The sequence below is a fragment of the Somniosus microcephalus genome, chromosome 1, assembly GCF_052327205.1.
Source record: "Somniosus microcephalus isolate GS21.2 chromosome 1, FLI_Smic_1.0, whole genome shotgun sequence".
In the NCBI taxonomy this organism is placed as follows: Eukaryota; Metazoa; Chordata; class Chondrichthyes; order Squaliformes; family Somniosidae; genus Somniosus; species Somniosus microcephalus.
This window is the reverse complement of record NC_140987.1, coordinates 410,323,492-410,351,002: the sequence shown is the minus strand read 5'-3', so window position 1 is coordinate 410,351,002 and position 27,511 is coordinate 410,323,492. Positions and strand designations below refer to the sequence as shown.

Sequence of the window (27,511 nt, the reverse complement as noted above, 5' to 3'; positions counted from 1 at the left end):
ACGCGCTCTTATCAAGCTATCCTGGAGTAATGTAAATTGCTTTAAAGATAATAGCATTGTTTTGTAGGTTTGTGAATGATGAATAAGTCAGTTGAAGAGAAGTTTGCTTATCAATCTTGATCTTACTTGGCTTCTGGTTATGATTTGACAGGGAAGAAGTGCACTTATGGACACAAGTGTAAATACTATCATCCAGAACGTGTTAACCAGCCGCAGAGATCAGTTGCCGATGAGCTTCGTGCCAGTGCTAAGTTATCTGCTGTGAAAACTATGAGCGAAGGAGCCCTGGCAAAATGCGGCATTGCCATATCAGGTGTGAAAGGAGAAACCGTCTCTGAGATCAAGCGTGTCACTCCAAAGCGCCAGTCTGACCCCAGCATACGATCTGTAGTTTGCGAGCCAGAGGAGAGGTTGACACCAGCTCGCAGACTCGAGACTAACTCTGTGCCTTCTTTGGTCACTGCGACAAGTGTACCTGCATTTCAGCCCAATAAAAGCCATGCAGCCAGTGCCATGAGTACCAGATCTGCAAGCAGCCCAGTGCCATGTTCCAAACAGTTCACTCACCAGAAATCCTCACAAGAGCATATATCCACATTACATTATCCACCCATCCTTGTAACCAACAGCCACGGAAACTCTGTGAGTTATACAGAACAGTATCCAAAATATGACTCAACTTTGGACACTGGCTATTACTCTATGATAAGTGAATTTTCGAATTTAAGCATCAACAGTATGCGAAACCATGACAGTTATTATGGGTTGGACTCAGATCATGGTTTGTATCCCAGAAACACTAGTCCTCACTCAGAAACCTGCATTACAAGTAATGATTCCTATTCTTCATACAGTGACCTGGCATACCTAGGCACTGTAGATCCAGGTCCAGAAGATAATGTGAAAACCCATCAGCCACAATCACAGAATAGGCTTCAGCCTTTCATTCATGGCTACCACGAACCGTTAACAAGAGTGCAGAGCTATGGACCCGAGGAGCCAAAACAGCCCCAGCGTAAACAGTCCATCTCCCATTTAGTTCCTCATATCCAGCATTCTGCTGTTGGAGCTCGTTCCAGTTGTCCCGGGGACTATCCTGTTCCTCAAAATATTCATCCGTCCACTACCAACCAGCCAGGGCGGGCTCTGGTAATGACTAGGCTGGACAGCATTTCTGATTCGCGACTGTATGAGAGTAATCCAATGAGGCAACGAAGACCTCCACTCTGCAGAGAGCAACATACTAGCTGGGACCACCTGCCATTTGTCACAGATTCCTATAGGTACCCTTCCTACCCTTTGACTAGTAATCTCATGCAGCCCAGTTATGAACCTGGTATGTTTAGAAGTATGCCAGAAAAGATTGAGCAGATCTGGAGGTTGCCATGGCAGGGCATGCCCACTGAGCAACAGGACCACCTGACAATCCGGGAACATCAGTACCAAACCTATCGAAACCTCTGTAACATCTTCCCAGCAGACATAGTTCATGCAGTAATGGAGAAGAACCCCCATGTGACTGACCCGCAGCATCTTGCTGCAGAGATTGTTGCCAAACAACTACGTTCTGGACGGTAAACCACAAACTATTTGGAAGGCTGAGGGCCAATTACGTATTGACAGGATAAACAAAAGGAAGTCCGTTTAGTGCACAACATTTGTGAAATACACGTTGCCTAACACAGTGGGTTTAAGAATGTTATAATAACTTAATGCCGTTCGATTATCTGTAGGGGTTAAGGCAGCTTTGAAGAGGAAATGAATACCTTACGTTCTTCTTTCTAAAGCTACAGCCGATCTATTTTTGACTTTTACAATTTTCCAAATTACAAGATGTATTTGAATTTTAAATTTTTCTTGAAAAGTTATCTTTTCAACCTAAATTTCAAAATGTATGCCTCATTTATGAATTGTGCAGCTTGGAATTAAAAGGTACAATTCAAGTTCCAAGTAGAAATAAATGTAGTTTTAAACGGGACAATGTTTGCAAATAGTGCAGACAAGAACTTACTGGGTGCTAAAGACTGCGTGGAGCAAATTAAACCCATAAATATTTGAACATTGCAAATTACTTGCACAGATTCAAATGATCAAACTTCACGTAAGGTATCTATTTTCTGTTTCAGGTTCCCAACCAAAAGAGCTTTCTTGGTGTATAGCACGTCAAACCATTTCCTTTAAATCATAATCTCCTTTTAAGGGTGGAAAATTTGCAGCCAAAATACCTTTTTAAAGCATTATTATATTTTGTCTTCAGGCTGCACTGATGTGCCACTATCTTTAAAAGCAATGTATATTATTGCTGAAATTTGACGAGCTTGATATGTTTCAAGCAAGGTCTTGTTGATTAAAAAAAAGTTTTTCATGAAAGTTGAGAAGGTCTTTAGGGGCCTTTTGTTTCTTCATGAGAAGGTCTGACACTGCCTAAATGTTTCTTACTATGAAACACATGGAATGTGAGGCTGCAGTCAGGGTTGTTTCTGTCATTTTGCTAATGGCTTGCAAATGCTGTGTAGTTGTTTCTATTTCCTACGAAGGCAGTATCATCACTTTAGTTTAAAACTACCAATTTGTTACAAAGTTTTACTTCACAGTTCTGTCGGTGCATATTTTTAATGTTTCTAAAATGTAAACATTTTAAAATTAATGTGCATCCACTAATATATAGAGTACACTAATTTCTAGTACTATCTCTACAAAAAGGTGGGCCTTTCTGTAGCTAATTAGTAGACTGTAATAATCACTCTGCTCCCCTGATGGCTAGCAAATTCATCCAGTGAATAACTGAACCCTAAAGACCACGAGGGCCCCAGGTCCAGTCCCTGGTCTGTGCGGAGTTGGCTGATCGCAGCCAGGCTGGTAGTAGGGGCACTACAGTTAGGCTCAGAGGTAGGGAGGGGAAAAATCAGCCTTGGTCCCTGGTCCTGATCGCTTACCAATGACCCCCGCTGGAAAGTGCATGTGTGTCGGTGTTAGGTAAGGACAGGATTGGTCTCGGCATTGATCTCTCCTGCGGCTGCATAGCTTCTCAATATTCACCATCACGGCCACTTCAGTGAGGTTACCAGAGGGCTGCTGGTGCCTAGGGAACTATATCCCAGCAAGTGTCAGCACCTTCAGGAAAGGAGTGGAGAAAATTGGTGAGACAGTTGATAAAAAAAAAGCACATTATTTTGTTGCGTACCTAAAACCAATTTTGTAGCTTACATTTCAATACAGCAAACAGCAATGCCTGGAATGATCAGAAATGACCTTTGTTTGTTGATACAAATTGTATCTCTTTTCTTGATTGTAGAAAATTATTTATTAAATGTACAGTTATCATCGGTAGAATAGCTTTATCAAATCTTGCCACAATGTTTGTGACACTATGTGTCACTGGGAGTAGCCCATGGGTATGTATGAATTTTTACTGGGCACAGTAGTTTGTAGACCTGAATTTTTAATTCATGTTCAGATGTGCACACATATTGTGTACAGTATTAGCATAATTATTTGTAATGTATTTAATAGGATTAAAAAATATTGTTTCCAATAGTAGCTCAACAGTCAGGGGTTCTTTTTTACACTAGGCTATTTTAAGTGCAAAAATAGCTATGCTACTTATCCACTGTACTTGTCAAACCAAGACTAAAACCTCAACCACCAGTATTTTGTACATTTCAGCTTCACTTACTATGCCTGCTCTAATCATGTGTGCTTACACTATAAGATTTTACATCCACGTTATCTGATATTTCTCTCGTCCTCTTTTCCCTCCACCTCTGTCCCCTTTTATAGACTGACAGCCCAACAAATCTTCTACTCACAGATGAGGACTGTCAATGCCACTGATTTCTTCCTGATTGTCAGTGGCATTCTGTCCCCCAGTGCAGGAAGAACAAAATGAGTGGGGCTATAGGAAAAATTGCACTTAAGCCAATACACTTGAATTTTTTGTGCTACGTTTCTTGTGTGATACTTAATTCATCATCTCAAATCGCTCCTACCATTGCCACTACCAGTTCTTCAAAATAGTGTTATATATCTCAAAATGCTCTCTCAGTACACCCCTATCTTGGAAGAACAGATTCCATAGCTGTACTTCTGGGTGTTTTTCACAGTTCAATGAATATAGTATGAGATTTCACACATTATTACACTTACTGAAATCATCAGCTTTTCTCTACCCAGTGTTCCATCTATAAACCGAATTGTGACATTCTAAAATTGAAATCAATATTGGACAGCCGCAAGTATAGGACTGGGACTCTCACTACCTCCTCATTGGGAATCGAGCATTTAGCCTCTTTGAAAAAATGAGTTGTGTGACTCAGAGATTTATTTAAAATAATTCTTTATTCTGTTTTCTTGTGCATATCTTATACGTGTAATGCATGCTACTTTCCTGATGTTAGCCAAGCCTCTATTTGACTAAATTCTGTGCAGCTGGACTAGGTTACTCCACTCACTGAGTATTTAATAAAAGTAAGTATATACTGTTAATTAAAATCAGTCACTTTTAATGGAAACAATATTTTTTAACCTTACTGCCTGCATAACCCTAGTTATTATGATGTAGAGGGCCCCTTTCCTCTGCAAAGAAAATCTCTGAACAGTGTTTCTTTAAAAGAAATATGGCTAAGTTTAAGCTACAGCCTCCTTTTGGTCGGCTTAAGCAGACTATCAGACTACAAATCTATGCGTTGCCTCCTCAAACACTTTTTTTAGGATGACAGTTAAGATTTTCAGTTTTTTAAAATTAATTTGGAAAGAATGAATCTAGGCGCTCAGAAAAATTACTGCATAAAAAGAACTCTGTGTATAACTACTTATACAAATCTATAGGAAGTTCTGTATAGGTTTGAAATTGTCTGGAGAAGCCAAAAAGGGATGCTGCAGCTTTTAGCAACATTGTTGATATTCAGGATGTGATTTATTTACATAGAGCATTTTGTAACCTCACCCATCTGCCCTGTTCTATGCAAAGGTTCAGAAACCCAGCAAAAGGGCAATACATTAGACCTTCCTGTACAATTTGGGAATGGTTATTTTGCATAAGGAATGTAGGGTAGGATGGTCTCTTCAACCAGTTGCAAGAATGACAGTAATCTGCGTAATGAGCTAAACAAAATCTGCATTACGTGAGTTAAACACCAATAAAATGTTCTGAGTGGCGTTCAGTGAGACCCACCTAGTTACTGCTTTTGTTGGCTGCATCTACAACCTTGTCTATTAATAGGAAGAGAATAAGCTCGATGACTTCTGTTTTTTTCCTGTAAAAAGCTTGTAAAAATGATTTGGCTTGATTAATTGCTTTCTCTTTACTACATATCTGGAGTTTGTACACGTCCCCAGATATAATCTGGTAGTGTACTATATTCAGTGAAACTTGTTTGAAGAGATCATGCAGTTTGTTGTAGAGTAGAAACGCTGTGTTTAGATAGCTTGTGTACAGATAGCTTGATATTGTGTGAAAATATATATATAATATATATATTTTATTAGATTAGTCCAGTTGTTTTCTTGATCTAGTTTTTGTTCTGTTCGTTACAAAATGAACATGTTGGCTTTTATCTGTAGTAAAACAAAAAAACTCTTTGGGTTTGTAGTCCCAAACAAAATGTAAGTCTTAATGACAAAATGTGTCTCTGTCTCCTTGAGAATTAAAAAAAACAAAGACAGATGTGTTTTTAAGCACTCTATATAATCAGTACCTTTTAATGTGCAACATGTATGGATAATGTGTGATAAATTGTGCCAAGTGTTGGATGGTATAATTATGCTCTTAATTTTGAACACAGTAAACAGCTAACTCAAGCTGATATTTTAATTGTATTGATAAATGTAAGAAAGCTGCTATGATTTTAAATAATTTTCACATATTGTTGCAACTCAAATCTTATGTGCTTTGATTTTATTTTTGTCTAAGCAGCTTTTGTCCAATGTAAATTGAATATTAAAATGGGTGCATTCATAAGATAGATCACTACAGTTGTTTATATACACAAATACTGCACAGTAGCAGCTATTCTTTCAGTCTGCAACAAGTGCGCTTTATTTTCAGTGGCTAGTTCTAAATGAAACCATGCCGTCACTTAGCTTACTAGCATATTTGTACCAATCCGCTATAGCTAAAATTGTATTTAACCCAATATGCTATAATATTGTGCAATACCCTTGTGCGATGCTCCATCTCGACCAACACCAATGGCAGACCTGTAATGTCCAGTACAGCTTAAAATGCTGTCTCCAGACACAACACAAGGTTAAAAGGACAAGTTCCAATAGTACTGTATGGCGTTTCCCACACTTTGTAGATAACGCAAAAATTTTACACACCCACCACTACAATTTACACAAGTCTTAGGGATAACACTGCAAGATTGGCTATCTCTTCAACATTAACATTTTTGCACCATATATATATGGTATTGTAAATGACATCTTGGCATTAATTTAAAGTGGCCTTTAAAACCTATTTTGCATAAAACCTGCTATGATTTTGCAGTGTTGCCTTCATTGGATCTGTACAATAGAAGTGAACAGAAAGATTTTACTTTGAAAGTGGTATGAGTATGAAGTGTATATTCAGGTAATTAATACATTCACAGCTTTAAGATGAGTGCACTCTAGGAGTAGCAGGGTAATGAAATTGATTTCTGTGCCTTTTCAAACAGGATTATGGACACAACTTCGAATGAGTTGGTATTTCTGTGCATTGGAATGTGTTCCATATGAGGTGTGCAATTTAAGAATGTTTTAAATTTAGTGTTTGACGTTTGCATGAAGTAAAGGTTATAACTACCAAAAAACCTGCCCTACACAAATGTTCATGTTTATTATTAGTGCCAAATGTAACCAATTTGTAGTAAAAGGATTTAAAAATGTAATTTACATGATTTATGTTACATGTATTCAATAAAAGTTACTTCTGGAAGATTTATGTTGATTTCTTGCATTGTCATTTTATGGGGATGGTGAACTTAGTATCTGTATGAAGTAAGCAAAAGCTTTATCATAACTTTTAAAAGGATTTTTAATCATTTTGATGCAGTTAATTTGCATATAGTACTGAACTGAGTACTGAACAGCATGCATCTTCACAAAAATACGTACTGTGCAAGAGCCTGTTTGGCCCATCTCTCCAAATTTCCCCCATCACAGCATCTAACAGCCTCGTGACTGATAATGTTTTTGCTTCTACTACCTTACCTGGAAAACCATTTATGTTTTGCACGATATTCGTCCTGAATTTGTCTATTATCAGTTTGTACCCATGTCCTCTTGTTCCGCAATGTTGGTTTGGTTCCCTTTAATTCACTTCCTTTCAAGGCTGAAGAGTTTGTTTTTTATAACTCAGTCTTCTGCTCCGGCAATTGGCCCTGCACTGACTCCAGGGTTTGAGTGGTTCCTTTATGTCAATGACCAAAATGGTATACAACAATCAAGTGGGATTGGGGGTAATATATTAGAATAGATTGAGGATTGGTTAAAGGACAGAAAACAGAGAGTAGGAAAAAGTTCACTAGATTAATTCCTGGGATGAGAGGCCTGTCCTATGAGGAGAGATTGAGTAGAATGGGCCTATATTCTCTGGAGTTTAGAAGAATGAGGTGATCTCATTGAAATGTATACATTTCTTAAGAGGGCTTGACGGGTAGATGCTGAGAGGCTGTTTCCCCTGGCTGGAGAGTCTAGAACTAGGGGGCATAGTCTCAGGATAAGGGGTCAGCCATTTGAGATGAGAAATTTCTTCACTCGAGGGTTGTGAATCGTTGGAATTCTCTACCTCAGAGGGCTGTGGATGCTCAGTCATTGAGTATATTCAAGACTGATCGTTAGATTCTTGAGTACTAAGGGAATCAAGGGATATGGAGAGAAAGTGGAGTTGATGTAGAAGTTCAGCCGTGATCTTATTGAATGGCGGAGCTGTTAGGCCTACTCTTATTTCTTATGCAGCTTGACCAGAGCACAATACAGTTAGTCACGATAGCCTCAGAATTCTATTCAATTGAGTAGACATGACTCAGCTTTTGTTGATTGCTGCACTGCAAAGACTGGACATCCTGAGTGTTAAGTCTACAATCACTCAGCCTCATTCCTAGCTAGTGCAACACCATTCATTGTGTATCTCCCATCCTTGGGTGTAATAGCTTCTATTGATTTTCATCGGTTATCGTTTGGATTTGTAAATTTTGCAAATGAAACTGTTCACTCAGTTTAACATGTGACACTGCTTCTGAGTCCAGCATATTATGTAGATTAGAAATGATAGGGGCCCAGCTGAGCCACCCAGTAGAGAGTTGGGAGGCTTTCCAGTGTCAATTTGGGATGTCACAGCCTCAAAAACCTCAAGAGGTTGGTCAGGCAGAACGCCCTTCTGAAACAATGCCGACTGTCATTTAGCAAGGTAATGTTCATATAGGCAATGAAAAATCTTTTCCTAATTGATTCCATGAATTTGCCAATTAAAACTAATAGATTGATAGGTACCAGAGTTTGTTTGGGCATTTTTCATGTAAGTAGGCAGCCAGGTGCCTTATTTTCAACCCAGAGGATGCTACCGCGTATGCACTCCCCCCGCCCCCATAATGTCCATCAGCAATTCAGGGATTTCATCCCTAGTCTCAGTTAGCATCCTTGGGAACTACTTCTCCCTTCTCATGGCTTTATTAGTTTTAAACATGTTTATTACCTCATTTCACATGATGTTGAAGCCATTTAGTTATAGAATCGTTTATGATGGCATGCTATTAGTGTCTCTTGTAGTGAATACTCCCAGGAAGTAATCATTTAACATGTTAAAACTTTTTTAAAATTCACCCTCAGTTTTTCACAATTTTCATCAGCAGAGCTCTGCACTCTAGCAATGATCCCACTTCTTGCCCCAATCCTGCACTTTTTCTGGTTAGCAACCCTAAATTGGCTGGGGCATCAATGCATTTTGGGAGCAATAATCTGGTTATGTTCTCCCTTATACATACTAGATTTGCAATTTTCTCAAGAGGGAAAGAAAAAGACACAGGTAGAATCCATACCAGCTGGAGCCAAGGGAAGAGAAGATAAAACTCAAACAAGCATTCACAGAATCACAGAAACCCCACAGTGCAGAGAGGCCATTTCGGCCCATCGAGCCTGCACCGACACATATCCCACCCGATCCCCGTAACCCCTACACCAACACATATCCCACCCTAACCCCGTAACCCCACGTATTTAATCCCCCTAACACTAAGGGTCAATTTTATCATAGCCAATCATCCTAACCCGCACATCTTTGGACTGTGGGAGGAAACCGGAGCACCCGGAGGAAACCCACGCAAACACGGGGAGAATGTGCAAACTCCACACAGACAGTCACCCGAAAATGAGCATGAGGGAAGAACAATGAAAGACCAAACCATAAGCTAAAAAACATTGGGTGAGAGTTAGCTGCCAAGATTTATTTTTGCAATAGGAAAAAAATGGTAGCCATCTACCAGTTTACATGCATATAACATTACAGAATTCTATAAACACAAATATGATTGAATTTATGAAAGGAATCTCAACATTTAGTTTAAAAGAAACTAGCCTTAGGGCAGACTGTAACCAGTAAAATATTTCATTCTACCCAGATTGTCAATTCAAAGCCTGGGTCTGCCTGCAATGCCAATCTTTATTTGGAGAGCCCATCATAAACGAACTGCATGGACTTTGAAAGAAATGGTAAATATTGGAAATATACAGCACAGGTGTCGGCATCAGAAAAAAGGCAAGTTTGTGTTTTGTGTGGATAGCATTCAACAAATGGCCGGATATCAGATATACCTATGTGCAACTACAAGTGCACCCACACACCCGAATAAGAGAGGGGAAGAGGAGGTCCTGAAACGGGAAAATAATGAAACATTTGAAAAAAAGTTTTCTTCTCTAGAATAATTTCAATCCAGCTTTCAGTCTGTGCAGGTCACTCTGAGTCCACCATAAACCTTCCGAGTCTGCACAAGGTAATCCTGTGGTACTGTAAAGGAAAACAAACATGTTTTTTAATAAGAGGCAAATACGGCTAAAAGGTTTACAAACAGAAAAGCAGGTTAAAGGGTAGCATGCATACACATCAGAAGACCACAGCTTTACTCCCAGTCCAAGCTGAGTTAGCTGATTTCAGTTGCAAGCAGCACCTCTGGAGTGAGGAAGGACAAAATGGGGGTTTAAAAAAAATCAACCAGCATTCCCCCGCTTGCAATCCAGTGACTTCTACTGGAAAGTGAACCTATGTGGAATTCAGGCAAGGACAGGATGAGGCTCAGCTCAGATTCCCCAAATGGTCGAATGGCATGCCTACATGTGCTGTCTAGGCTCCTGCTTGGACCATAGACTAGCAGGAATTGGTGCTTTTAGGATAGATGGGGAGAAAACTGGTATTTAAAAAATTGGTATAGCTCCAAAACTAATTATTCATTAACAGGAGGAAAGATTAGTGATGTTTCCCAGGAGTCAGTATTCACACCACTGCTCTTTTTGATATATATTAATGACCTGGATTTGGGTATACAGGGCATAATTTCAAAGTTTGCAGAAGACACAAAACTCAGAAATGTAGTAAACAATGAGGCAGATAGTAACCAACTTCAGGAGGGCATAGACTGGTGAAATGGGAAGACACATGGCAGGTGACATTTAACGCAGAGAAGTGTGAAGTGATCATTCTTCCTACCAAAATGTAAGAGAGGCAATATGAACTAAATGGTACAATTTTAAAGGGGGTGCAGGAACAGAGACCCCGGTAGGACAATTTGAGAAGACTGTTAAAAAGGCATATGGGATCCTTGACTTCATTAATAGAGGCACAGAGTACAAAAGCAAGGAAGTTATGATGAACCTTTCCAAAACACGAGTTAGGCCTCAACTGGATATTTTGTTCAATTCTGGGCGCCACACTTCAGGAAGGATGTCAAGTCCTCAGAGAGGGTGCAGAAGAGATTTACTAGAATGGTGCCAGGGATGAGGAACTTGCCAGCGACGCCCACGTCCCATGAACAATTTTTTTTTTAATGTAGATCTTGTCTACCTGTTCAGGTGGATGCAAAAAAAATCCCATGAGACCATTTCAGAGAAAAACAGGGAATTCTCCTGGTGTCTATGCCAACATTCGTCCCTTTTCTAAGTCAGTGAAAACAGATCTTGTGTGCATATTGCATAAAAGCAAGTGACTACAGATCAAAAATAATTCATTGGTTGTGAATTTTTTGGGATGTCCTGAGGATGTGAAAGATGCAAAAAGTTTTTTTTTAACCAATGCAGAGGGATCTGGATAGGTTAGGAAGGTTTGTTGATGAGTTGCAATATAATGCAATATGAACAAGTGCAAGGGGGTGAGATTAGGGAAGGGAGATATGCAGTATAATGTAAACTAGACTACAGGACATGACTCAGGAGAAAAATCTCTGAAACCAACAGCACAATATGCAGCAGAGTAAGGAAAGTTAATCAGATCTTGGGTTATAGCCAGATGGATAAAACACAAATCCCAGGAGGTAATAATGGGTCTGTACAAGGTATTGGTACAGTCACAACTGGAGTACTGTATACAATTCTGGTCGTCATACTATAGCAAGAATATCTGGGTATAAGCGAAATAGCCTCTTCTGCCTGTGGCTGGCCAATCCAGCATGAGGATGTCTGGGTAAATGACTCTTTCAAGCAAGTGTCTGTCTAAAACACACACTGAAATTGTTTGAGGATCGTGGTGTCTGTCTGTCTGTCCGGGCATCACTCAAAAGTTATAGAGCGTACCTACACATATGTTATATCAAAAGAAAGCTTATGATTAGGGGAGTGTCCTAGGCGTATTTACTTTTAAAAAAACAATCAAAAAACTTACAAAATCCGCTAACTAGCGGTTGACCAATCAGGGGAGTGTCATAGGCATGTTTGACCAATCAGGGGAGTGTCATAGGCATATTTACTTTTAAAAACGTTCAAAAAAAGGTACAAAATAGCGGTTGACCAATCCTACCGCTCATTAGCTTTGAGTGACGTGATGGTTGACCAATTGGGGGGGCATTTCATGGCTTTTGTGGGCAGGGCCTAATCCTTCAAATTGCCGAGCGGGAGCTGAGCTGAGGTGAGTGGCGGCCATTAAAGACCGGCCGGGCCTGAAGCTAAAAAAATGGTAATGGAGGTGAGGAAACTGTTGATTCATTAGTATTGATTCAGGAATTTCCCCCCATCGCTCTCCCTCTCCTTCCCCCCCCCCCATCGTTCTCTCCCTCTCCTTCCCCCCCCGTCGCTCTCTCCCTCTCCTTCCCCCCCCCGTCGCTCTCTCCCTCTCCTTCCCCCCCCGTCGCTCTCTCCCTCTCCTTCCCCCCCCCGTCGCTCTCTCCCTCTCCTTCCCCCCCCGTCGCTCTCTCCCTCTCCTTCCCCCCACCGTCGCTCTCTCCCTCTCCTTCCCCCCCCGTCGCTCTCTCCCTCTCCTTCCCCCCCCCCGTCGCTCTCTCCCTCTCCTTCCCCCCCCGTCGCTCTCTCCCTCTCCTTCCCCCCCCGTCGCTCTCTCCCTCTCCTTCCCCCCCCGTCGCTCTCTCCCTCTCCTTCCCCCCCCGTCGCTCTCTCCCTCTCCTTCCCCCCCCGTCGCTCTCTCCCTCTCCTTCCCCCCCGTCGCTCTCTCCCTCTCCTTCCCCCCCGTCGCTCTCTCCCTCTCCTTCCCCCCCCCGTCGCTCTCTCCCTCTCCCCCCCACCGTCGCTCTCTCCCTCTCCTTCCCCCCCCGTCGCTCTCTCCCTCTCCTTCCCCCCCCCGTCGCTCTCTCCCTCTCCTTCCCCCCCCCGTCGCTCTCTCCCTCTCCTTCCCCCCCCCGTCGCTCTCTCCCTCTCCTTCCCCCCCCGTCGCTCTCTCCCTCTCCTTCCCCCCCCGTCGCTCTCTCCCTCTCCTTCCCCCCCCGTCGCTCTCTCCCTCTCCTTCCCCCCCCCCGTCGCTCTCTCCCTCTCCTTCCCCCCCCCCGTCGCTCTCTCCCTCTCCTTCCCCCCCCCGTCGCTCTCCCTCTCCTTCCCCCCCCCGTCGCTCTCTCCCTCTCCTTCCCCCCCCGTCGCTCGCTCCCTCTCCTTCCCCCCCGTCGCTCTCTCTCTCCTTCCCCCCCGTCGCTCTCTCCCTCTCCTTCCCCCCCCGTCGCTCTCTCCCTCTCCTTCCCCCCCCGTCGCTCTCTCCCTCTCCTTCCCCCCCCGTCGCTCTCTCCCTCTCCTTCCCCCCCGTCGCTCTCTCCCTCTCCTTCCCCCCCCCGTCGCTCTCTCCCTCTCCTTCCCCCCCCGTCGCTCTCTCCCTCTCCTTCCCCCCCCGTCGCTCTCTCCCTCTCCTTCCCCCCCGTCGCTCTCTCCCTCTCCTTCCCCCCCCCGTCGCTCTCACCCTCTCCTTCCCCCCCCGTCGCTCTCTCCCTCTCCTTCCCCCCCCCCAATCGCTCTCTCCCTCTCCTTCCCCCCCCGTCGCTCTCTCCCTCTCCTTCCCCCCCCGTCGCTCTCTCCCTCTCCTTCCCCCCCCGTCGCTCTCTCCCTCTCCTTCCCCCCCCGTCGCTCTCTCCCTCTCCTTCCCCCCCCGTCGCTCTCTCCCTCTCCTTCCCCCCCCGTCGCTCTCTCCCTCTCCTTCCCCCCCCGTCGCTCTCTCCCTCTCCTTCCCCCCCGTCGCTCTCTCCCTCTCCTTCCCCCCCGTCGCTCTCTCCCTCTCCTTCCCCCCCCCAATCGCTCTCTCCCTCTCCTTCCCCCCCCCAATCGCTCTCTCCCTCTCCTTCCCCCCCCATCGCTCTCTCCCTCTCCTTCCCCCCATCGCTCTCTCCCTCTCCTTCCCCCCATCGCTCTCTCTCTCCTTCCCCCCCGTCGCTCTCTCCCTCTCCTTCCCCCCCGTCGCTCTCTCCCTCTCCTTCCCCCCCGTCGCTCTCTCCCTCTCCTCCCCCCGTCGCTCTCTCCCTCTCCTTCCCCCCGTCGCTCTCTCCCTCTCCTTCCCCCCCATCGCTCTCTCCCTCTCCTTCCCCCCCATCGCTCTCTCCCTCTCCTTCCCCCCCGTCTCTCCCCCCTCCCCTCTCCCCTTCCCCCCCTCTCCTTCCCCCCCTCTCCTCCCCCTTCCCCCCCTCTCCTTCCCCTCTCTCCCCTTCCCCCCCTCTCTCCCCTTCCCCCTGCTCTCTCCCCTTCCCCCGCTCTCCTTCCCCCTGCTCTCTCCCCTTCCCCCTCTCTCCTTCCCCCCTCTCTCTCCTTCCCCTCCCCCCCCCCCTCTCCCCCCTCTCTCCCCCCTCTCTCTCTCCTTCCATAGAAACATAGACGATACGAGCAGGAGTAGGCCATTCAGCCCTTCGAGCCTGCTCCGCCATTCAATGAGATCATGGCTGATCATCCAATTTCAGTACCCTGTCCCTGCCTTCTCCCCATATCCCTTGATCCCTTTAGTCTCAAGAAATATATCCAACTCTTTCTTGAATATATTTAATAAACTGGCCTCCACCGCCCTCTGTGGCAGAGAATTCCACAGGTTCACCACTCTCTGGGTGAAGAAATTCCTAATTTCAGTCCTAAATGGCTTACCCCTTATCCTTAGACTATGACCCCTGGTTCTGGACTCCCTGACCATCAGAAACATCCTTCCTGCATCTAGTCTGTCCAGACCTGACAGAATTTTATAGGTTTCGATGAGATCCCCTCTCAATCTTCTAAACTCCAGTGAGTATAAGCCCAATCGACACAATCTCTCCTCAAACGTCATTCCTGCCATCCCAGGTATCAGCCTGGTGAATCTTCGCTGCACTTCCTCCATGGCAAGAACGTCCTTCCTCAAGTAAGGTGACCAAAACTGCACACAATACTCAAGGTGTGGTCTCACCAAGGCCCTGTACAACTGAACAAGACATCCTTGTTCCTGTACTCGAACCCTCTTGCTACGAAGGCCAACATACCATTTGCCTTCTTAACCGCCTGCTGCACCTGCATGTTTACCTTCAGCGACTGGTGCACAAGGACACCCAGGTCTCTTTGCACTTCCCCTTCTCCCAATCTATTGCCATTCAAATAATAATCTGCCTTCCTGTTTTTGCCACCAAAGTGGATAACCTCACATTTATCCACATTATAGTGCATTTGCCATGTTTCTGCCCAATCACCCAACCTGTCCAAATCGTACTGGAGTTTCACGACATCCTCCTCACAGCTTTCCCTCCCGCCCAGCTTTGTGTCGTCTGCAAATTTGGAGATATTACATCCAATTCCCTCGTCCAGATCATTAATATATATTGTGAACAGCTGGGGTCCAAGGACCGGTCCTTGCGGTACCCCACTAGTCACTGCCTGCCACTCGGAAAACGACCCGTTTATTCCAACTCTTGCTTTCTGTCCACCAACCAGTTCTCTATCCAAGTCAATACCTTGCCCCCAATCCCATGTGCCTTAATTTTGCACGCTAATCTGTGTGGGACTTTATCAAAAGCCTTCTGAAAGTCCAAATACACCACATCCACTGGTTCTCCCTTATCTATTTTACCAGTTATATCCTCAAAAAATTCCAGTAGATTAGTCAAGCATGATTTACCTTTTGTAAATCCATGTTGACTTTGTCCGATCCTGTCACTGCTTTCCAAGTGCTCTGCTATTACATCTTTTATAATAGACTCTAGCATTTTCCCCACTACCAATGTCCACCACTCTTTCTCTACCACCTTTTTTGAATAGTGGGGTAACATTAGCTACCCTCCAATCCATGGGTACCGTTCCAGAGTCTATCGAGTTCTGGAAGATGACCAGCAATGCATCTACTATCTCTAGGGCCACTTCCTTAAGTACCCTGGGATGTCGACCATCAGGCCCTGGGGATTTATCGGCCTTCAGTCCCATCAATTTTCCTAACACCATTTCCCTACAAATACTGATTTCTTTCAGTTCCTCCCTTTCATCAGACCCTATGTTCCCCGGCATCTCTGGGAGGTTATTTGTGTCCTCCTTTGTGAAGACAGAACCAAAGTATGTATTTAGTTGGTCTGCCATTTCCTTGTTTCCCATTATAAATTCCCCTGATTCTGACTGTAAGGGACCTACGCTTGACTTCACCAATCTCTTTCTCTTCACATATCTATAAAAGCTTTTACAATCAGTTTTTATGTTCCCTGCTAGCTTACTCTCATATTCTATTTTCCCTTTCTTAATTAATCCCTTTGTCCTCCTTTCTGACTCCTAAACTGCTCCCAATCCTCAGGATTATTGCTTTTTCTAGCCAATTTATATGTCCGCTCCTTGGATCTTATGCTATCCCTAATTTCCCTTGTTAGCCACGGTTGAGTCACCTTTTTTGTTTTATTTTTATGCCAAACTGGGATGAACAAATTCTATAGCTCATCCATTCGGTCTTTGAATGTTTGCCATTGCCTATCCACCATCAACCCTTTGAGTGCCATTCCCCAATCAATCCTACCCAACTCGCTCCTCAGACCATTGTAGTTTCCTTTATTTAAATTGATTGAGGACCCTTGTCTCTGAGTCAACTACTTCATTCTCCATCTTAATGAAGAATTCGATCATATTATGATCGCTCTGACCTAAGGGGCCTCGTACAACAAGACTGCTAATTAATCCTTTCTCGTTACATAATACCCAGTCTAAGATGGCCTGATCTCTGGTTGGTTCCTCGACATATTGGTCCAGGAAACCATCCCGTAAACACTCCAGGAATTCCTCCTCCACAGTATTGCTACTAATTTGGTTAGCCCAATCTCTATGTAGATTAAAGTCACCCATGATGACTGCTGTGCCCTTATTGCACGCTTCTTTAATTTCCCTTTTAATGCCATCCCCAACCACCGCCTTACTGTTTGGAGGTCTATATACCACTCCCACTAACGTTTTCTGCCCCTTAGTATTTCTCAATTCTACCCATACAGATTCCACATCATTAGAGCTAATATCCTTCCTTACAATTGTGTTAATCCCTACTTTAACCAGTAATGCTACCCCACCTCCCTTTCCTTTTTGCCTATCTTTCCTGAATATCGAATACCCCTGGATGTTGAGTTCCCAGCCTTGGTCATCCTTGAGCCACGTTTCCGTAATCCCAACCAAGTCATATTCGTTTACCTCTATTTGCGCAGCCAATTCATCCACCTTATTACAAATGCTCCTCGCATTAAGACACAAAGCCTTCAGGCTTGTTTTTTTTAACGCTCTTAGACCTATTAGAATTATTATTTACTGTGGTCACGTTTGATTTAAACCGTTGATTTCTCTGACTGCCACTTTTGTTTTTCTCCTTCCTATCTTTTGCTTTTATCCCTGTTTTCCTTTCCTCTGTCTCCCTGCTCAGGTTCCCAACCCCCTGCCATTTCAGTTTAACCCCCCCCCCGAACAGTGCTAGCAAACCTCCCCGCAAGGATATTTGTCCCGCTATGGTTCAGGTGCAACCCGTCCGACTTGTACAAGTCCCACCTTCCCCAGAAGCAGGCCCAGTGATCCAGGAAACTAAAGCCCTCCCTCCTGCACCAACTCTTTACCCACGCATTCATCTGCTCTCTCCTTCCCCCTCTCTCTCTCTCTCTCTCTCCTTCCCCTCTCTCTCTCTCTCTCTCCCCTTCCCCCCTCTCTCTCTCTCTCTCTCTCCTTCCCCCTCTCTCTCTCTCTCTCCTTCCCCCTCTCTCTCTCTCTTTCCCCCTCTCTCTCTCCTTCCCCCCCTCTCTCTCCTTCCCCCCCTCTCTCTCTCTCCTTCCCCCCTTCTCTCTCCTTCCCCCCTTCTCTCTCCTTCCCCCCTTCTCTCTCCTTCCCCCCTTCTCTCTCCTTCCCCCCCTCTCTCTCTCCTTCCCCCCCTCTCTCCTTCCCCCCCCTCTCTCCTTCCCCCCCCTCTCTCCTTCCCCCCCTCTCTCTTCCCCCTCTCTCCCTCTCTTCCCCCCTCCCTCTCTTCCCCCCTTTCCCCCTGTAGTGTCCGTGTGTAGATAAAGACACTGAAGACAGGAATTGGTTCATAGGTATTTACTAAGCAAGTCTGCGGGGGGGTTCTAAAGGATATACACAATACACAGGCTTATATAGCCCAAGTGGCAATTACCGGCATTACGCACACCTGGGGCTCTTAAAGGCACATACACCACAATTCCTCCCCTTCTAGCTAACTAGTACATCATATTTTAAGTAATTATTAATTACATGTTATATGCAAAATAATATACATTGCTGTATTAATTAATTATAAGTTAGTCTCTCAGGAGGCTTCCTGACTCGGTCCGGATAACGCCGCGGGGGTGTAGTAGTTTCTGGTGGTGTAGTAGGTTCTTCTGGCAAGGCTGATTCGGCTTGAAGGCCAGTGTCGGGTTCATCGGGCTCCAGTATCACCGGATCGGAGGTAGATATGGGTATCTCTACTTCATCGTTAGATGTATAGAGTGGTGGTGTAGGTTGTCCCTTTTCGGATGACTTGATGATTTGGTCAGCATGGCGCCTTATTATGCTTTCTCCGATGTCCACGGTATACATCAGTGGTCCTAATCGTGTGCAGATAGTTCCAGGCTGCCATTTCTCGGTACGGTAGTCCCGGGCCAAAACCGGTTGGCCTATCTGGAAGGCCCTAGTTGGCCTTTCATTCATGCCCTGAAACTGCCGGTTCTCCACGTCCCTTCGGATGTTGGGCTTGACCAAATCCAGCCGGCATCTTAGGTTTCTATTGTAGAACATCATGGCGGGAGTTTGGTTTGTAACCATATGTGTTGCATTCCTATATGCAAATAAGAAGTTATCCACCGTGTGCTGAAGTTTTATGTCTTCATTACCCATGGCCTTTATGGCTGCCTTGAAGGTCTGGACAAACCTTTCAGCCAATCCATTGGTGGCGGGATGGTATGGGGCGGACGTGTAGTGCTTTACCCCATTGTTCTTTAAGAACTTTCTGAATTCTTCGGACACAAATTGCGGTCCATTATCAGAACATATCTGTTCCGGCAGCCCATTCCTGGCAAATATGGTCCTTAATACTGTGATGGTTTTTTCCGTGGTGGTGGAGGACATCTTTATTACCTCCGGCCACTTGGAGTGTGCATCAACTGCGATTAAGAACATTGAGTCCATAAATGGACCAGCAAAGTCGATGTGCACCCTTTGCCAGGGAGATGAGGGCCACTCCCATGGATGTAGAGGGGCCTGTGGCGGAGCATTTTGGACCTTCTGGCATCCTAGGCAGCTCTTGGTCATGTCTTCGATGTCTCCATCGATACCTGGCCACCATACAAACGCCCTAGCTAGGTTCTTCATTTTCACTCCACCCAGATGCCCCTCGTGAAGCTCCTTTAGCACTCTATCCTGGAGTTTGGGTGGAATCACCACTCTGGATCCACACATCAAGGTTCCTCGGCACACTGACAGCTGTTCTCTTCTTTGCGAGAATGCTGGCAACAGTGGTTCGCCATGTGCTGGCCACCCCTTTATTGTTAAATCGTAGACCCGTGAGAGAGTAGGGTCATTTCTGGTCTCCCTTTCAATGGCAGAATTTGTCACCGGTAGACATTCCACTATGGTAGAGTGGAATATCTCTACTAGGTCTACTGTAGGTGCCTCTTCTATCGTTGGCAACGGCAGGCGCGATAAACCGTCAGCATTCCCATGCTGTTTTGACCCTTTGTATTCAATGTTGTATTGGTGTGCCCCTAGAAAAAGGGACCACCTCTGTAGTCTTTGTGCCGTCATAATGGGGACACCTTTCTTAGGGTTGAATATGGAGATGAGGGGTTGATGGTCAGTCAGCAAGGTAAATTTTTGTCCGTGTAGGTAATGGTTGAATTTCTTCACTCCCCATACCAGGCTGAGTGCTTCCCTGTCTATCTGGGAATAGTTACGCTCAGCTGAGTTCAATGAGCGTGACGCAAAAGCTATCGGCCGTTCCGAGCCATCAGGGAATCTATGGGACAATACCGCTCCTATGCCGTAAGGGGATGCATCGCACGCCAGTCTGATTGGTAGTGATGGGTTGTAATGAGCCAAAACTTTCTCGGATGTGATTAAGTCTTTACATTTATGGAAGGTACGTTTACAGTCTTCGTTCCATTTCCAAATCACTCCTGTGTGTAGAAGATCATTAAGAGGGTGTAGAATAGTTGATAAGTTCGGTAAAAATTTATGATAGTAATTTATTAATCCCAGGAATGACCTCAATTGTGAAACATTTTCAGGTGCTGGGGCTTTTATAACTGCTTCAATTTTTTCAGGTGACTTATGTAACCCTTCCTTATTAATTATGTGGCCACAATATGATATCTGATTTTGGAAAAATTCGCACTTGGGGCGATTTGCTCGTAGGCCCCATTCTTTCAGCCTAGTGAGCACCTGCTCCAAATTGGCAAGGTGCTCGTTGTCGTTTTCTCCTGTTATAAGGATGTCATCTAGGTAACACTGAGTCCCCGGAATCCCTTGCAGGACTCGCTCCATAGCTCTTTGCCAGATAGCTGGAGCTGATGCTACTCCAAAAACCAGTCGATTGTACTGGTACAGGCCTTTGTGTGTGTTTATTGTGAGATACTTTTTAGAGGTCTCCTCAACCTCCATCTGTAGATATGCCTGTGCCAAGTCAATTTTTGTGAAATGTTTTCCTCCGGATAGTGAGGCGAAAATATCTTCTATCCTCGGAAGAGGATACTGTACCGTGTGAAGGACCGGGTTTACAGTCACCTTAAAGTCCCCACAGATGCGAATTTTTCTCTGTTCCTCAGAGTTATTTTTCACTTTTTTTCATGACTGGAACGATGGGTGTTGCCCATTCGCTCCAATCTATTTTGGATAATACGCCTGCCTTTTCCAAATTCTCCAGCTCTGCCTCGACTGTGGACGTATTGCGTATGGCACCGGTCTTGCCTTAAAAAATTTTGGGATTGCTGCATCTTCCACTTTTATTGAGGCGGTGATGCCTTTCAAGGTTCCTAGTTTCTCTTGAAACACTTCTTTGGCGTTGGCCAAGAGGTCTTTTAATCGTTCAGGTATGATGTCATCATTGTTTTTTTCCTTACTGGTCACCGTCAGTGCCTGAATGGAGTGCCAGTCTAAACGTATCTTCCTTATCCATTCACGTCCCAACAACGGTGGACCACCATCTTGTAGAATGTATAAATACAACTTTTGTATTTCTTTGCCGTTGTATACCACAGGCACCTTTATTTTTCCTTTGGGGTATACTTTCTGCCCCGTATATGTTTTTAAGATAATGGATGTGTCTTTTAGAGGTATATGCGAAAATAGCCTTTCGTAATCTCGTCGATTTATTACGGTTAGAGCTGATCCTGTATCTAGCTCCATTTTAACTGGGGACCCTGCTATTATGAGGGTAACCCAAATGATCTGGTAATCTTCATTGGCAATTACATTATGTAATTTGAGAGAGCTTAGTCTCTTGTTCCCGGAGTCGCTATCGCTCTTCTGGTCTTTGGAGCTACTGTCCGTCATCATTTGTACCTTTCTGTGCTTTTCCTTATTGATTCTTTTCCCGTTAGTGGATTTTTTATTTTCAGATCGGCATACACGTGGAATGTGTCCCATCTTTCCGCATCGCCTGCATGCTTTTTCTTTGAACCAGCAATCCCCCTGGTCATGGTTGGATCTGCCGCAGCGATAACATCTCTCGAAACCCTGTGTCATTTCATGGGTGCCGAAGTCCTGTGGACTTTGCTGTATCTTTGCCGCTCCTATTGCACTGAAAGCCTTGTCCAGTGTTAAATCTTTTCCAGAAGATACCTTTTTTTGTGTTTCTACACTTAGGGGATCGCAGATGAATTTGTCTTGCAGAGAATCTGCCAGTCCTGCCTCGAATTGGCGGTGTAGGGTATCAACAATCTCCTCAAAATTCTTGTCCATCGGTTCGGCTGGAGTGATTAAGTTGCGTAACAGCTTGTATGTTTCTGCGCCCATTAGATCCAGAAGCACTGAAGCTTTTTTTTCATCTTCTATTCCATTTGCGGTGCAAAACACCTCCACTCTTTCTACATATGTGGTCCAATCCTCTATCTTGTTATCAAAAACATCAATATTGCCAAAGTTAGGCTCTGTTTCGTTATCAAAAGCATCAATATTGCCAGACTTAGGCATTTCAAAAAAGATATGGCGCTTCCCGCGCTTTTTTTTTCTGTAGCAACGATATGGCGCTTCCCGCACTTTCCCGCCGCTGCTACCGATAACAACGCTGTTTTACTGTGGTTTCCGTTTATTCACTGTTGGAGACTCGTTCCCGACGGAGGTCTAAACGCTGACCTGCTTGCCGCGCCGGCCGTCTCCCGAGTGCACCCTCCCAGTCCGTTATTGCTTGCCTCCGATTTCGCTGCCGGTCTCAGCTGTAGAGCCCGCCGCTGGAGCCCCAGCCTGACGCCCAGGAAGGATTAGCGCAGTACCTGCCACCAGCTTGGCCAGCTGGTGAAACCACAGTTTATATTACTTCCTTGAGTCTTCTGGACGCTGGAGGAATCGATGTCCTTGAGGTGCTGCCGAATTGCAGGTAAGTCCGTTTCCACTTTGTCGCCACTGTAGTGTCCGTGTGTAGATAAAGACACTGAAGACAGGAGTTGGTTCATAGGTATTTACTAAGCAAGTCTGGGGGGGGGGGGGGGGGGGGGGGTGGTTCTAAAGGATATACACAATACACAGGCTTATATAGCCCAAGTGGCAATTACCGGCATTACGCACACCTGGGGCTCTTAAAGGCACATACACCACAATTGCTCTTAAAGGCACATACACCACAACCCCCCTTTCCCCCTCTCTCTCCTTTCCCCCTCTCTCTCCTTTCCCCCTCTCTCTCTCTCTCTCCTTTCCCTCTCTCTCTCTCTCTCCTTTCCCTCTCTCTCTCTCTCTCTCTCTCTCTCCTTCCCCCACACAGACAGACAGACTCATTGATATATATAGATAAAAATTATTTCTACCTTTTTCATAACATGCCCTCAAAAAACCCTCGGCACTGCCGGGCACTCCAGCTAGTGATGAGATAAATAGAAACTTATGAAAATGACGGACATGAAAAGACCAACTGATCCATCTAGCCTCACCCATACAGTCGCCATCTTTCATATGATAGTAGCAAAGCAAATCAAATGTCAATATCCAAGTCCAATATCCAGGCCAAAGCTTCCGGTGCAACAGCGTGGATATCTTGTAGACTGCCTGCGAATTTCCTCTGAGGGCAGTGCTCAAGGATGTGCTCCAGGGTCTGATCAGGAGCTCCACAGTCGCATGATGGGGATGCTTTAATCTTCCATCAAAGTTGTGATGCCTTATGCATCACAATACAGACACTTCCAACCCACCCTGAGCCATGTAATTTCATGGGAGAGACGAACAACCAAGGTCAGTTGGGGGTGGATGGGAAATCTGGAAAATTCCTCAATGACCCCTTTAGGTGATCAAAGCTAGTTTGGGAGATCTAGTTGGCTCTGATTATATATTGCAGGATGCCTGCCTCTTGTATGAGGTGATCTCTGTCCCAGTCAGAAACAGGTTCAGCTTTTTCTTGAAGAAATACAGCGAATTAATGTTCACTATAAAAACCGGCAACCTGTTCCACAGGTCAGCTATTCTCTGGGGGTGGAAGAACTGTAACATCCAACCTAGTTCTGCCCTTGCATAACTGTGATCCTGGTCCTCCCTAATCTATCCAGTTGAAATAATTGGTCCACATAAACACAATCTAGTCGTCCCCCATCCCCCCATTATTATAAACCTCGATCAAATCGCCCCCAACTCTACGCTTTTCTAAAGTACAAGAGACTCAGCTCTTTGAGCCTACCTGGGTAATTAAGATGTTTTAAACTGAGTATCAATCTTGTTTTCCTCCTCTGCACTCTTTCCAAAGTCTCATTATCCCTCATCATGTGAGGAGACAATATTCCAACTGATGCTTAAACAGGGTCTTGTACAAGGACAAAATGGGTTAGGGTTTGTTTTGTAGTGAATGCAACCTCGAACCCGGTGATGATGGATTGTTGCACTGGTTGGAGAGAGAGAGAGTACTGAGACAGCACAAACATAAGATAACACAAAAAGAAAGAGGGGGTTAGAAAAAAATTATTTATAGAGTGGTTAAAATATGAAATTCTGTGCCACAAACCGCTGTTGAAGCCATGAAATCATTGAAAGGGAAATTGGATTGTTGCTTGAAAAGGGTGAGTATTAGAGAGTATGGGGAGCAAGTAGACACATGGGAACAGACTGGCTTGCAGATGTGGGGAAAAATACAGGCGCAGACTTGAGATGGGCTAAATGTCTGTTTCTGTGCTGTATAATTCTGTGATTCACATTTTCCACCAGCAGCATATATCTCTCCCCATTACCAAAATCATGATCCTAGCAATATTAAAAAGGAAGCTGCTTTATTTAATTTTAAAAAGCAAAACCCACGATAACCCAATGTAGTTGTGGACCATACAGAGCAGAAAGTTCTATGTTTGGTTCTTGTGCTACTGTAGCTGATCTTGGCTGGATTACCAATTGGGATGCTGCAATCTTTCTCCGATTTCTATGTTAAGTCATAGGCAACGTGAAAACATAGACTTCTGGCAATCTGGCAAGTGTCCATGTATGTGGATATTGCATGAGGACAGGATGGGGCAGATTTTTCTCGTTTGAAGCTGACGCTCACTGTGCAAATGGGTTTGCACTGGGTTTGTGTAAATAGAGCAAGATATTGGAGTATAACCAGTACATTCAGGTGAAGAATAGAAAACGTTGGCAAAAAAGGGGATTAAACAGATTGTTCAGGAATGGTTTGAATATCAAATTGTTTAAAGTTAACTTTTTATATTCTAGGATATTTCTTGAGATGAACAGTAATACCAGTGATTTACATTAGAAGTAGTTTGGCTTTGCTTTAGGCAATGACGAGGCAGTTTATAGGGATGGAAGTGGCATGTTTCTGATGCTATTAGTGAAATGGGAGTTTTTTCATAGAAAAACAGGTGCAGGAGAAACCAAAAAAGGGAACATCTTCCTTCCATGTGTGATGTGGAAAAAGGGTGAAATGTTACTGGAAACGCGTGATACTTGTCGCATGGTATTTAATGCTATTTGGTTAGTTTACTTGACCAAAAATCACATTCCACAAAAAAGGAACCTTCTAATTAATTTAGCTGAGAGGACCCTGTAAATATGGTTCCTAGAGGAGGGGGAAGTAAATGAAGCGCCTTTTGTGGCCTCAGGATGTCTCAGAAAGCACTTCACAGCCAATGTATTGCTTTTGAAGTGTAGTCACTTGTCTTATAGGCAAGTGCAAATGGCAGTCAATTTGCACACAAGGTCTGATAAATGACCAGTTAACTCGTTGTTTTGGAGGTGTTGATTGAAGGACAAATGTTGGCCAGGACACCAGGAAAATTCCTCAGCTGCTCTTCAAATTGTACCAAATTTGGCAGCCACTTGAACAGGCAGACAGGACCTTAGTTTACTGTTTCATCCAAAAGCAGGCACCTCAGACAATGCAGCATTCCCTTAATACTGCACTGAAGTTTCAGCCTAAATTATGTGCTCGTCTCTGGAGTGGAGCTTAAAAGTGCGATGATTGTGCCAAGCTGGGTATGCCCATGATTGGCTGGATTGCTTGTCCGACTGGCAGTAGGCTTAGTGGGCTAGTGATTGAGTCTAGAGGGATGGTAATGGCTTTGGTGGACTACCAGATCTCTGCCATTATCACCATATTTCCACCAGCACTCATCTGACCGAATCAGGGGAATATAAGCAGTTTTGTAGTGCAGCATGTGCAGTGGAGTGCCTAAGAAGGAGGAGTACTTTGACCTTTAACTCTCAGCCCCAGACGTTGAAGTTGTGTGGTCTGCTTCCATTGTTCCCCTGGAAGTGGGTGGCCCAGTTCACGCGCCCAAGATGTGTGTAAGCTTTCTGTTTATCGATGACCTGAAGAGTGGTATTGTTTAGAGGCAGAGGGGGAAAAATTGGGTGGCGTCCATTTTGGGGCACTAACGTCTTAGCGCCCCGAAAATGCTAGCGGCCCTTCGCCTTAAATTCAGTAGTAGTGCCCCAAGCAGGAGGTGTGCCGCGTCATTGCAGGCTTCCTTCCCTGATTAAAGGGGAAGGGCCTAGCACCGCGCGCACCGGGGCCCTGCTAGACCACTGGGGAGTAGGATGCCGTGAAAACAGCCTGGCACATGATCGGCCGGCACCCCGCATAAAAAAGGGAAAGGGGGCAGGCGCTGGCAGTCGGACAAAATAAAAATGGCCGCCCGACACCTGCCCTATAAGTAGCGCCGCCGCAAAAACACCCCCTGATCCTGTCGAACATATCGTCCGGCGATAGGTCAGGGGGCGCAAGGGAAGTTTGTGGCTGGGGCGCTGCGCATGGCGATGATTTCATCGCTGGCAGTGCAGCGCCATGGGGCTCTACCGGCTACTGCGCCGCTAACCTCCCGCTGAATTTCGCAGGAGGAGTTAGCGGCACCGCGCCCGCGTGCTAGGGGATTTGCGCCCCGTTAACGATCCTGGGGGCACTAACGAGAGACACAAACCAACCCAATTTTCCCCCCTGAAACTCTTCCCACAGGTTGGTGGGGGATAGTCTGTGTTGCAGAGCGCCATATCCAGTGTGGTAGCTTGTGCTGTATTTTACACTGCACAGACAAATCCCAGAGGTATTGTAGGATCTTGATTCAGCCAAAGAAATCGTCATGGAGCAGCTCTCTCTCATTTCACTGATGCCTTTTTCATGCCATGCCTTGGCGCCACTTGTGGCAAGAGCCTTTGGAAGGTTGCAATGGTCCCATAGTGGAGACTGAGCTGATGGGCCCTGGGCAAAATTCAGTGCAGTGCATGTTTATATTCAGTCTGCCAGTGAGTGATGATATCTGTGTTTCTGGGCTCCAGCCGGCCCTTTCTGCGGGCCGGGAAGGACAGGGTGTGTATTGGAGTAGGATGGGCTGTTCTGGCTTCCAGCCTTCAGGTCAGTGAGGCTAACTCTGAATCTGTCACTTGCCTCAATCGTAAACCCTGTTGGTGATAGTGACCTGTAAACCTCAAATACAAAGATTTACTGTGACAGTAAAGGATGGATTTTAGCCAGCTACTGTAAGCTTTACTGCCTTTTAATCCTTCAGGAGTGGGTGTACCTAGAATCATAGAATGATACAGCATAGAAGGAGGCCATTCAGCCCATCGTGCCTGTGGCAGCTCTTTGAGCTATCCAATTAGTCCCACTCCTCTGCTCTTTCACTATAGCCCTGTAAATGTTTTCCCTTCAAGTGTATATATCCAATTCCCTTTTGAAAGTCACTACTAAATCTGCTTCCACCATCCTTTCAGGCATTGCATTCCAGATCACAACAACTCCCTGCGTTTATATTTTTTTAAATCCTCAGGTCGCCTCTGGTTCATTTGCCAATCACCTGGCAAGGTCAGCATTTATTGCCCATCCTTAAGTGCCCTAGAGAAGATGGCAGTGAGCTACCTTCTTTAACCACTGCAGTCTGTGTGGTGAAGGTCTTAGTGTACTTCTTTGTAGTGGTTTGGTACAACGGAGTGACTTGCTGGGCCATTTCAGAGGGCAGTTAAGAATCAACCGCATTGCTGTGGGTCTGGAGTC

General features: G+C 45.1%; 2 protein-coding genes across 3 annotated transcripts in view; one reads left to right on the top strand and one right to left on the bottom strand.

The window, feature by feature from the left end:
* Positions 1-6,923, top strand: part of zc3h12b (zinc finger CCCH-type containing 12B) — a 140,230-nt gene extending 133,307 nt beyond the window's left edge. For both annotated transcript variants that reach the window (XM_085998914.1, XM_085998921.1), the window contains exon 6: positions 152-6,923. In XM_085998914.1, the coding sequence (XP_085855040.1) occupies positions 152-1,578 (1,427 nt within the window). In that variant the 3' untranslated portion in view covers positions 1,579-6,923. The remainder of the gene's footprint in view (positions 1-151) is intronic.
* Positions 6,924-9,404: 2,481 nt separating this feature from the next.
* Positions 9,405-27,511, bottom strand: part of las1l (LAS1 like ribosome biogenesis factor) — a 121,381-nt gene continuing 103,274 nt past the window's right edge. The window contains exon 13 of the mRNA XM_085998932.1: positions 9,405-9,985. Coding sequence (XP_085855058.1) covers positions 9,895-9,985 — 91 coding nt within the window. The 3' untranslated portion in view covers positions 9,405-9,894. The remainder of the gene's footprint in view (positions 9,986-27,511) is intronic.